Source organism: Cyphomyrmex costatus, unplaced genomic scaffold (genome assembly GCF_001594065.2).
Source record: "Cyphomyrmex costatus isolate MS0001 unplaced genomic scaffold, Ccosl1.0 scaffold474, whole genome shotgun sequence".
Classification (NCBI taxonomy): Eukaryota; Metazoa; Arthropoda; class Insecta; order Hymenoptera; family Formicidae; genus Cyphomyrmex; species Cyphomyrmex costatus.
In genome coordinates, this window is record NW_017279009.1 from 1,782,633 (window position 1) to 1,794,390 (window position 11,758).

The following is an 11,758-nucleotide window of genomic DNA, read 5'->3' on the forward strand; positions in this document are numbered from 1 at the left end:
CCCCATTCCTCTCTTCACTATCCTTCTCATAAATAATAAATGGCCAAATGGAGCCTGGCCAGACAGCTGGTACATTTACTTCCGGCTCAACCACGTACGCTTTAAAGCATTTCCCGCGTGTCGCGTTGGAAAATAGAAAAATGGGAGGCGCGTGTCTTATCTGCTGCTTTAAGTGCGCCAGTTATTTTCAATAGCGTGAAAACGAGGCGTTGTCTAAAAGGAAAAATCCCAGTCCATCGTAGCTTGAAAAATCGCTATGCCGCGAAATATAACTGCGTCCTTAGTAACAACGAACCTGCTATTATTTTCCGTAAAACTTCCCGACTTCTTTTCTTCCTAAGTAGGTATGAAATATAGTTGCGAAAATACATATACTTATGTATTATAATAATGTCATTATGTAATATATCGATAACGATATAGTATCACGGGCGTTAAAGTTGCAAGACAATGCTCGGATCTTTATGCATTATTTGCGTACGTCTCTCACAAATGGTGTGAACTGCGGCCGGCAATTTACCGAGTGCACCGAATATACGACCATCTGTGCGATTTATTCCCGTTATTCATACATTTCAACGATCATCTAAAATTCTGCGAATTGTACGATTGTGGCTGCGTTTTGTCGACACAAGCACTTTACGGTGTGAAATGACGATTACTAAAGCATACATAGGATTGCAACCTTAGCACTTTTTGTGTGTATCAGGACATTTTTATCTTAATTTTAGTTTTAAAGTTAATTTAGAATTTATTTTTCAATGTAAAATTGTTACTTTTTAAATGTGATTACATATTTATTTTATATTCTCTTTTTTATAGTGCATAAATTTTGTTCATATTTTTATCACCAGTTGTACTAATATATAAAATAATATTTAATTGCAAAGTATAATTTAATACCTAATATTGATATGATATTCGATATTTCAAAGTATAATTAAATGCTTAATTGATTCATATTTCTATAATAATTATCAACACATGATAATATATACATAACATATCTACATATAGTACATATAATAATAATAATTACATAATATACGATAATATCGTGGTATTTTGACATGCGTAAGAATTCTAGAAAAAAATTTAATTTTACATAATAGAACATTATATAATATTTCACAGCGATCTAATAACTGAATAATATACAAAATTTCAAGAATATATTTATACAATACATCTCACGTTTCAGAATTAATTATAAATAATAAATTGTAATATAATTTTAATTAAATAAATAATTTGAACCAAACTCAGTTTTTTCAAATAATTAAATACATAAAGTTGTATTTTATAAAATATAGGAATAAAGGAAGAGTTTATTTTATAAAAAGGAAGAAAACATAAAGTTTGAAACATAAAGCTAAGTATTATAAGAAAATACTAAGCAAAAATTAATTTATTTTTCTGTTTTTATCATTTTTTAATTAGAAATAAAATATGCTAACTAAAATTTACACATTCACTTTATATATTAACTTACTTATTAGCAGTCCTCTAATCGAGTGTTTGTGGTAGAGAAATATAACGTACCTAAATAATTCATTATCAGATTAAATCTACATTTCCCGTTTCTGCTTAAATCAGGCAATCTTAATAAAAATATAAATTCCGCGACCATTAATTTTTTAAAATTTAATTAATTTATCACAAACACTCTTTGAATTCAACAATTTTTTTATTATATATTTTCTTCTTTTACTTTTCTCTGTTCATTGTATACTTTCTCGTTAATATTATTAATGATATTTTTCTCGAATAACGAGTAAATATACGTAGTCGTTGCACAGTTGTTCGACTCGCTAGTCCATTTCAAAAAAGCCAAGGAAGTCGCTTGAGATGCATGCAAAATGTATAGCGTATATTATTGAAGTCAAGCATTACGCGGCCGCAAAGTGGCAAGATGGAAGGTACGTATCATATATAACGTTGAATAAAATACGAGTTGCTCTCTCTCTCTCTCCTTCTCCTCCATCCCCTCCCCTCTCTCTCTCTCTCTCTCTCTTTTTCCCTTTCTCTCATACATGTACACATATACACACATATGAACATGGATTCTAGAAGATAGATACCAGATTTCACGTGAACAAGGCATTCTCGATTTCCTTGTCAAATCCGATCAATATCGCAGCTACTTTCTGATTTATAGGGACAGCCTCACGGTAAAACACAATAACCAACATGTCTATGAAAAACGAGATAGAATCCGTTGAGCATCCAACAAACAGTTATACTCTTCACTCTTGATTCACGCAGGCGATTTAGTATGAAAATATCTAATTCGTTTTAAAAAATTTTATTTCTCTCTCGACTTTGGAGAGTATAGAATTCTACCAACGGAATATACGCGTTTGCACACGCAAACGTCTGTCCACATTTCGACATATAAATATCGATTCAGAGGGAGTATAGATAAACTTCTCTTATTTTACCTTCTCAAATTTCGCGGTGGCTCGGCTGATACAAACTCTCCAAGCGGCTCGGCCATTGAAAGACTTCACGGTAACTCAATATCTGTTCAAATTCAATTCTGCAAGGCCGTAATTCGTGAAAACCGGTATTTTCCTCGCTCGCGGTTTTAGAGGATTGTAATCCAGGATGGGCAGCACTCTCGTATGGACGTGCGTCACGTTTGATCGGTTCCTCGGCTCTTCGGTATTCAGTCGCGATCGTAGAGATGAAAACATCGCACTCACCAGATAATAAACTAGCTCGATAACACTGAGCAGTGAGCCACCCAGGAACAAGCCGATTATACCGCCGAAAGATACTGTAACGAATTAAGTATGCAAATTATTCAAGTTATTAATATGATGATCGTGACAAAATATTCGACGACACTGATGGAACATGTCGATGGGTAATGGAAACTTGAGCGAAATCGAAATCGGGTTGCTCTAAGCGTGATTTGCATGTTAACATTAATTTTCAGGAAGCGGCCAGTGTTAATCTATGATCTAGGCACAATTTTATACACTGCATGCAACTGTGTGGCTAGATATTTTATTTTCTTATGATATGATCACGAATAATATCCAAGATAACCGCCACGTAAACATTTTGAGCAAAAGGCATGAGAGTACTATATGAATTCGTAACTTAGTATCTCGCGGGACTCATTATACACTGGGAAACCACCGCGGAACGGCTAATAGAGATAGGGAAATAATTAAGGCACCGCAAATTAAAGTTCTCCGCAAACCTCAAAAGTGAATTTGAATAAAATGGCATTTTACGTTTTTCCATTTCCGGTCTCCCTCATCTCGTTTCTATAAATTTCTCAAATTCTACTTGGGACTTTATTAATTACGATATTAATAATATACTATTAATTTTTCCGGAATAAAATTCTAATCTAATTGTAAGTATAACTTTACGCATATAAATAAATATAAATTATAATTTCGATAAACAATGAATTAAACAAAGAATGTATTTATCGTCTCTTTTTTTGTTTTTACTAAGCGAGAGATTTCAGTGAGATAAAGAGAGAAAGAAATATGACGTACATAACATACATTGTTTTAAAAATGCAGAGAACTTACCGAGGAGGTCCATTTGTGAGATAACTATGTCCGTTTTATAGCGAAAACTAGTTTGCCCTATGTAATGTACGTCCAGTATAATGTCATTCATGTTATGTAATGGCACGTTAGAAAACTGAGTACTGTAGATATAGTAGTCGCATTCCGGCAAGCAGTTGCAAATCATGCTAGGAATGTCGTGTGGGTAGTCGTCGCCAAAGTGAACAATGTAGTCGTTGAACACATCTTGCGTCGCCATTCAGCGTTTCACAAAAGTAAATCATATTCATTTCGGTCAATTACATTTAAAATATATTCACGAAATATATATTAATGCAAATGAAATTTCCAATGAAAGCTTGCTCACCATTATAAGTGATCAGACAAATGAAATCCTCGATGGTGCAGTCACGAAAACGGTTGGCTGAAACATAAACGAAACGTTAATGAAGTTATTGTAGTACGTCATTTTGCTAATTGCAGGAAATCATACTTGCGGGGAAATAGAAAGACGGGTTGCAACCACAATACTTTGCAACCCAGTAACGTTTGCAAAGCGATAAGCAGGTTTCCTGATGGTACACGCCGTTTTCATCGTATTGGCACGGTTGTTTATCCTTGTCCAGTTCGAGAACTCGCTGAGTAGCGTATCCAGAAATACATTCTAAAGACATGCTGACCCGCGAACCCGATGGTATCATAGTACCACTGTTGGGCCAGACATGGGGCTCGTTTATTATCACCACGATGCCATCAACCTCCTCTATGTAACAATTTATTATTGAGACATTAAAATTAATGATATTCAAAGAGATACAATTTTTAACCTTTTATATAAAAATTCTTTTTTTTTTTTTTATCAATCCGAACTGGATAGATCCGGTAAAAGCAGCTTAGAACCAGTACAGGGACCGTGAAGTTCTTTGAAGGCGACATTTCAATAACTGCCTCGTGCAATACGGCGCCGATATATCGATTTTGCAGTTTACGATAAATCCCTTTCCATTTCGCATGGGTAATAAAGGAGCGACATTATGGCAGAATGGAAGTCGCATCCTATTCAAAATGCATCCTAGTGGTCGGAGGCTTTCGCGAGGATATTAAAATCATATTTGCGAGACTCTGCGACGCGTTTGCATAACGATGGATTAGTAACGATATGTCGTTGGTGTATACTTCGTCATTTAACGGATCTCGACAGAAATAATATTAGTTATTAATCCGTCAGTTTAGCCGAGTTTACATCCTGTTTGCCATTATACGGTTCCTCTCTCTCCCTGGCTCTAGTTTGGATTTATGCTAAATGTTTATTCAGATAATGCGTTTATGTCCCTTTGTCCAAATAATGCAATAACAAACAATACATGATAATCTAAACTGAAATTATGCATACAATTTGCGTAAAAATGCTAAACCAGGATATAATTATGAATATAAAAAAATTATCCAAAAAAATTAAAGAATCATCTATTCTATTCTCCAAAAATAGAATTTCTAGAGAATGTAACTCCGTCAAAAATTATCATAATAAAATTATCCGAAAAGCATTTTAAAGCTTAAAGTCTCTACTTTTCAGATCGATAGTTTAGATAATGGTCTGATCAATTTTTTGTAGAATTATACGGATACAAATGGAGATCAGTTAAATCTCAAAATTACTTTATGAAATTTGCAAAGTTCCATGACGTAAATTCAAAATCACACAGAAGCAATTTATGACTTACAAAAGAATGAATCTTTATCTTTAATTTGTGATTTATTAAGCATTATAAATACATTACATTTTTTTCACCGAATTATTCAACATTGACTTAACATTGAAGCAAAAATAGTGATTTTTGATTTTAATCGTTCACAAAAAACGAAATAATGCTCGGTATTCTTTAAGTTTGTTTGAATACCAATAAAAAGGTATAAATTTTCTCTTTAAAAACCACTTATCATTTTTTTTTAAATAAGAAAATTAGTCGTATGTAAATTTTACTTAAATAAAGCGCCAAAAATTAAACGGTTAACACGATTATCATTCAACTTAATATATCCCGGCAACGAACATTAAGAACACAATGATCTTAACGTAATTGATGTCCTACGTGTTTAGAACAATGACTTTAGGCAAAACAATTCGCTTGATTATATCGCAGCGAACCCGTTGCGCATTGTGGAGGTTGCACGGTCAAACAATCTACTTGGTTTACTTAATCTGACTATTCACTGCTGTTTCTATGTCAGTTTGAATTTGGTATACTTTTAAATAATGCAATAAGTCTCGAAGTATTATTTTGCGTTGAATTGAAAAATTGTTGAAAATATCAATCTTCATGTGTCGCAGATGACGATATTTTACTCGGAGAATTAAAGACGCGTGAACCGATGATAATGTGTTCAAATTCTTCACTTTTTCGAACGTTTGTATGATATTATCTCTTAAATGGAGACAATGTTCAAATTTGATTTTCTCAAAAACAGAGTTTGATACGAAACAATTTTATATTTTCCATTTATTTCTACATGAGAACTCATCTCCTTTCCATTTGTACCAAGATTTTTAAACATCTTGTATATATGTACAATAATATAAAATGAATATGTAGATATATATATATATATATTTGTTTTATTTATTATAGACGCGTTATTGTATTGGAAGCATTTCTACTTTCAGACAAGTCTAGCAAAGCTATGAAGCTGTTCAATTCGCACTGATCAAGCTTTGAATCTTTCAAACACGAAGTGAAGGCAATAACCAGCAGTGTGACTGGAAGGTAAATCAGCATATTCGGTCATTGCAATTCCAAACTTTCGAAATCATTTATTCAAGATGATATTTTTTTGTGAAACGAGTATTAGCGAAGCATCTTCTTGCTTCATCTCTATATGTACGCGATAGCGTATGGTTTATATAGGTCGTATAGGTCATTAAGTAGCCTTGCTAACGTAAAATATTGTATATTGGCATTACTTTTACCAGAATCTGGTGGCCTCATTACGCTTCTTAGATGAATCGTAACCCTGATGCCGCTCCAATCACCGTAGCCAGATGCTCTTCGTGGTCGCGATTCCGTAGGGTCTGCTGGAGGTGTTTGTGCTACTTCGGAATTGAACGAATAACAGAAACCGTATTCGGTTTTCTGCACCTGGAAGATCTCGCAGCAATTACGATTGGCGTTACGCCACCAGCAAGAGGACAGCAATTGATCGCAGCGCGGCATTACCTCAAGTAATACTTGAGTTATGTTGATACCTGTTCAATAATAATTATTAACTTTTCAACTTTAATGAAAGAAGTGCAAACGCATTTAATATAAAATATACATGCACTTAAAACATTTCAGATGAATTAATTTAAACAATATGTTATCAAAATTTATATATTAATTACTGACGTTTCACAAGACACCAACATCTTGTCTCTAACTAAAAATTAAAAGAACTAGTATAATTCGATCACACTCGCATGGAAAAGTTTAGAAAGAAATAAGTATCTTACCCGCGAGACTATGAACACTCTGATTCTTTAGAAAATTTAGTTGGTCGAAATCCCCAAAGCTCATCATGGAAAGCTTGCTCAATATTTTTCGAAAAGTTTCGAGACTTGCCTTATCCTTGCCATTAGGGAAAAATTTTGATTCGACTTCAAGGATCCGATTCCAATCAACGCGGTCATTCGGACAAAGGGTTACGCTCGGGAAGGATAGATGTGAAGTCTCATAATGCATTGATTCGATGTCAATCGACGTCGGTGCGTCCTAAATAAATGTACATATTGATGCTTTAAAGCCTGTTCAAAATTGTTTTTATATTATTGATTTTTATATATATCACAAAAATTTCTTGGAACCAAAATATAATAGTCCGAATATGTATATATCTATATATGTACACATATATGACAGATTATATACAATATATAATATCTTAAACTTTTATTACCTGGAATCTAAGTGCAAGTGAATAAATCACGTTACTGGCGATTGTGGAAGATATTACAAATACAATAAGCCACAGAAATCGCTCGATTATATGTAATTCAGGATTAACAATGTGACGAAGACCATGAATAGTCGTATGAGTGCAAAAATAATTCAACGCTTGTAAGATTTTGTCGAATCGTTTGTTTTGGCATTTATTTCTATGAAACTTGATTCTTGTGACTCCATTTCTTACGATTCTCATTAATTTCTTCCGACCAGATTTCATGTCTAAAGAAACGAGAAGATTAGAAGATTTTAAAATTCGGAAATTCAATATCAACCGAAGAGGATTGTAAAAATGTGCGATCTCCAGACCGAGATTCATTAAAAATTAATTTTTTATAAAAAAATCGCTGCAAAATAATTCTCTTTGTTTAAAAAAAAAGTAATTCTTTACAAAGAGATCGGTTTAAGATAGCCTTGTTCGAAAAATTAATTTATCACAAAATGAATCGGTATTTGGAAATCGGAACATCCTTAAGAACTTAAAAAATGAATTAATAATTAAGAGGATAAAAATAAAAGAAATTTTTTCGCTTACTTTCATTTGAATTAATTTCTAGCACTTAACATCGGCAAAATAAATACATCCTTATGGTCACTCCTTGTGGTCAAAAGCGAACTGAAGCACTCTTTTGAAAGTGTTCTCGAATGGAAGACGAAAAGAGGTCAAGCATGTCTTGATCCTCATTTTTTATCGGTATCAGCAATGGATCGTGCAAATAAAACCCAATCAATTACAGATGAGGTAAGCGAAAAGGGGGAAATGGCAGGTGGGAAAGGGTCGAAGAGGTGGCGCGTGTTTGAACGCGCACCCGATGTGATCAGGATAATTCGGTTAGCGTGATTGTTGCGCAAACAATGCCAACATGAACGGAGAGGGCCGCTTCCCCGGCTTCAATGTCCGCGAATAATGAAGAAGCCTCCGGGGGTTACGATCGCCGATTTTGATTGCATCCTCTAGTATAATTTGGACGAGAAATCAGAATTCGTTGATTCGTTCGGGCGACGTCACGTCGCTGAAAGCTATCGACGTTTCGGCATTCAATGTCCGTCTTTCCAGTTTGGCAAAATTCTCTGCGAATCCTATTTCAGAGGCACGCGATATTCGAGACGACTCACATCAACTCTGATATAATTTTTTTAATTCTCTGTAAGTAAAATGACCTTTTCTCAAACAAATAATATCGGGTTGGATAATTATATACACATGTTAGAAATTGTCATTTATTATTTGAATTATTTTCACTTATAACTTTTTTATCGCACATATTTTTTTATCTCATATCCGCTTCATAGATTCAGTTTAATATCATAGCTCTCTATTCAATAATAGATTTTTTTTTTAATATTCTCCGAATACAATGAGTTTCACCTTGAACACATTTACGTTGCTCAAGACGCTACCATTTTAAAACGATATTCGAGGACGAAATGAGTGAATACGCGATGGCAATTTCTCGTTCGAACCCGATGATGCAATCGATGCTATACTGTTGGCGCTTCGTTCTAGCTGTGCTTCATTATCCTGGGGATGAAACCGACGTTTCTATTAACTACGCGGCTGCAATCGCTCTAATATTAGTTTCGCTTAAACATCACAGGTTTTCATTCCGTGCGCACATCGCATACATGTACCCCCATGCAAGCTTGCAAGCGAATCGATTTATATCGCTATAATGAGAGATAATTTGTATCTTAATGATCTTTATGCAAAATATTATGCTAGCAATTCAAATTATAAAAGATAAAGGATAAAAATTGAGATCTGAAAGATCGCGATTTATTTTATCAATTTGACTTTTGTATTGATTACTGTATTTTTTTAAATAAAACTTTATTTAAAAGTTTTATAATAAATTGCTTTATTTTAATACTTTTTATTTTGCATAAATTTTATCAAATTATAATTTCTATATATGAGAGATTTTTGAGGCTTATTCTTTCTGCACTATATAATTAGAGATAAATATGAATGAATCACCTCTACGAGTGACACATTTATATGAACATATGTGAAAGCACACAGCTAACTGTTTTTTGAAATCTCTCACCTGGAATTCACCGACCTGCTGCACGCATGTCCGCATAAATTGTGCAACGATGGAGCCGAAAATTCACGCGTAATCGAGGCAACACTCGCAAAAAAGACAACATCCACAATTCTCCCTATTCATCGTCTTTCAACCTTTTTTGCTTTTTTATTCTCTCTTCATTCTTTTTATTTGCCATTCTGATATAATTGGCTTCCATTAATTTATTCAATATTGATCAGTATCTTAGTTTTAACTAAATGTGATTTAACTAAAATTTATATTAAAATTTATATCTCAAAAGTTACATATGTAGATGTACCTATTATCTTTATCACTTTTATGTTTATTTTGTTTAGCTGTACCTGTTTTATCGATGATTGTTTCAGCGTACATAATAATAAATAGTTCATTCTTTGTTTCTCATTTTGTTTTACCTCTGAATGATTATTTTGGTCAGAGTAACAAATTTGTGATTTAAATTATTTTCGTTTCTCTATCCAAGTATTTTGCCATCGCTTGCAGGTAAAAGTTATTATATTGACTTCGATTGCACAAATATGTTATAATACTGCTGCATTAGTTTCAATGTCGAACAAACACGAACGTTTACTTTGCAAACAAACGAGTTACTTTAATATTCCGCGGTTATATATATATTTGCAGTTTCTGAAATAAAATTTCTTAAAAATTTGTTATTTTTCTATACATATTTATTTGTACATTATTACGTTCATACTTAGGTACATGTCTCTTCATGCAATATCTTGTGAAATAATTAAGGTAGACGTTTCCTAAAATTATTTTTTTTTTAAATAATATATTTGAAATTCAATAACAAATATTTTGCCTTAATATTTTTCATAATTATATACTTTCTTAATGATATTCGTTCATATCAAATTATGCAGAGTACTTCTCGTTAAGTATTAAATGACTTAGACACCCTATTTTCTACTCACATAAATTATAAATGTCGTCGGCAAAATTCGCTTGTGTTTACGGTGCTATCCATCAAGCCAGAAACCGACGTACTGCCTCAGAATTTCGGGAGACAACCATATTGTGTATTCAAAACTGTTTTATACAGAATGTCCAAGAAACACCGTTATTTTTTCTTCTACAGCTTTTTAAGCAAAAATAAAATTTTATCCTTTATCAAGATGACATTAATTTATATGTTTGTTGGAGATACATACATCAATTTCAAATTGGAATGTCAAATTACTGAATGAAAATAGTGACGATAATTTAAAAGCGTTCATATATTTTGCGTCAGAATAAAAGGTTGTGTATATTTGCTTATTATTATATATTCCAATATGCGGCAATAGGTAAGTCAATGATTATATTTAGATAGTTATAATATATCATCCGCTTGTCACCATTTATTATGTCGACACCGGATAAGGATAATATATAATATATAAATTATCCGTAATTGTTTTCATCGATGTACTCTACTATTTACTCTGCCGAACATGTAATTTTAACAAACTTGTACACTCTGTATACATATATTGTATTATGATAATGATATATTATTCAATACTTCGTCAACAAAACGTCTCTCTATCTCTGTCCCTCTCTTTTTCTTTCCCTAAATTAATTGATTCAATTTTAATATAATGTTTTAAATTTTATACGTTATATGGAAAACATTTTTATTTTTGAATTACTTGAAGATTTTATTACTTAAGGAATTTTTTCTAGAAAAGGGTATCAAAATTTCTACAAAAAAAAAAGTACAAAAAATATATTTTAATTAAATAATATACAATTAAATAGAGAACAAGAATTGGATAGAAAAAACATTGGATAGTATTGCTAGAAACAAACATAATTATAAAGAAAAATATTCGTTTGTTATAATTAATTTATTATAATGTATTTTTTGTTACATCTTTTGTATTCTCAATATTTGGAGAAACGTTGTAATTCATGCAGAAATATCGTTTGCATGATTTACGACTTGTGGACCGCACGCAAAAACACAGTGTTGGTTTCCATGAGTACATGTACTTTCGTAAATACAAAGTCATAATTAACGCAGTACTGTAAGTATGTTAATGAGGTGTCGGCTTACGCGGAGAGAGAAAAAAATTTGATTCCAGCTGGAGAGGATAGGTCGGAAAGGAAAAAGAGGGGAAAAATTATGCGCATCTTGTTTAAGAATTAATTGATAATTATACGCGTTTAATACTATGCATTTCAAGTT

At 32.5% G+C, this 11,758-nt stretch overlaps 1 protein-coding gene across 1 annotated transcript; it reads right to left on the reverse strand.

Moving 5' to 3' along the window:
• Nucleotides 1-2,516: 2,516 nt before the first annotated feature.
• On the reverse strand, nt 2,517-7,733 carry LOC108777875 (pickpocket protein 19). Its single transcript, XM_018544858.1, has 6 exons — nt 7,467-7,733; nt 7,024-7,282; nt 6,502-6,777; nt 4,027-4,296; nt 3,901-3,957; nt 2,517-2,779 (listed from the first exon to the last, which is right to left on the reverse strand). Exons 1-6 carry the CDS (start codon nt 7,731-7,733, stop codon nt 2,517-2,519), a joined length of 1,392 nt encoding a protein of 463 aa, XP_018400360.1.
• Nucleotides 7,734-11,758: the final 4,025 nt, after the last annotated feature.

What these genes read in the sequence shown, in the direction of transcription:
- LOC108777875 (XM_018544858.1), bottom strand. Translation starts at nt 7,733, where the DNA reads ATGAAATCTGGTCGGAAGAAATTAATGAGAATCGTAAGAAATGGAGTC. An exon ending in CACTTGCACTTAGATTCCAG is followed by an intron (nt 7,283 to 7,466) that starts GTAATAAAAGTT and finishes ACATTTATTTAG; the next exon opens with GACGCACCGACGTCGATTGA. An exon ending in AATGAGGCCACCAGATTCTG is followed by an intron (nt 4,297 to 6,501) that starts GTAAAAGTAATG and finishes ATTGTTACATAG; the next exon opens with AGGAGGTTGATGGCATCGTG.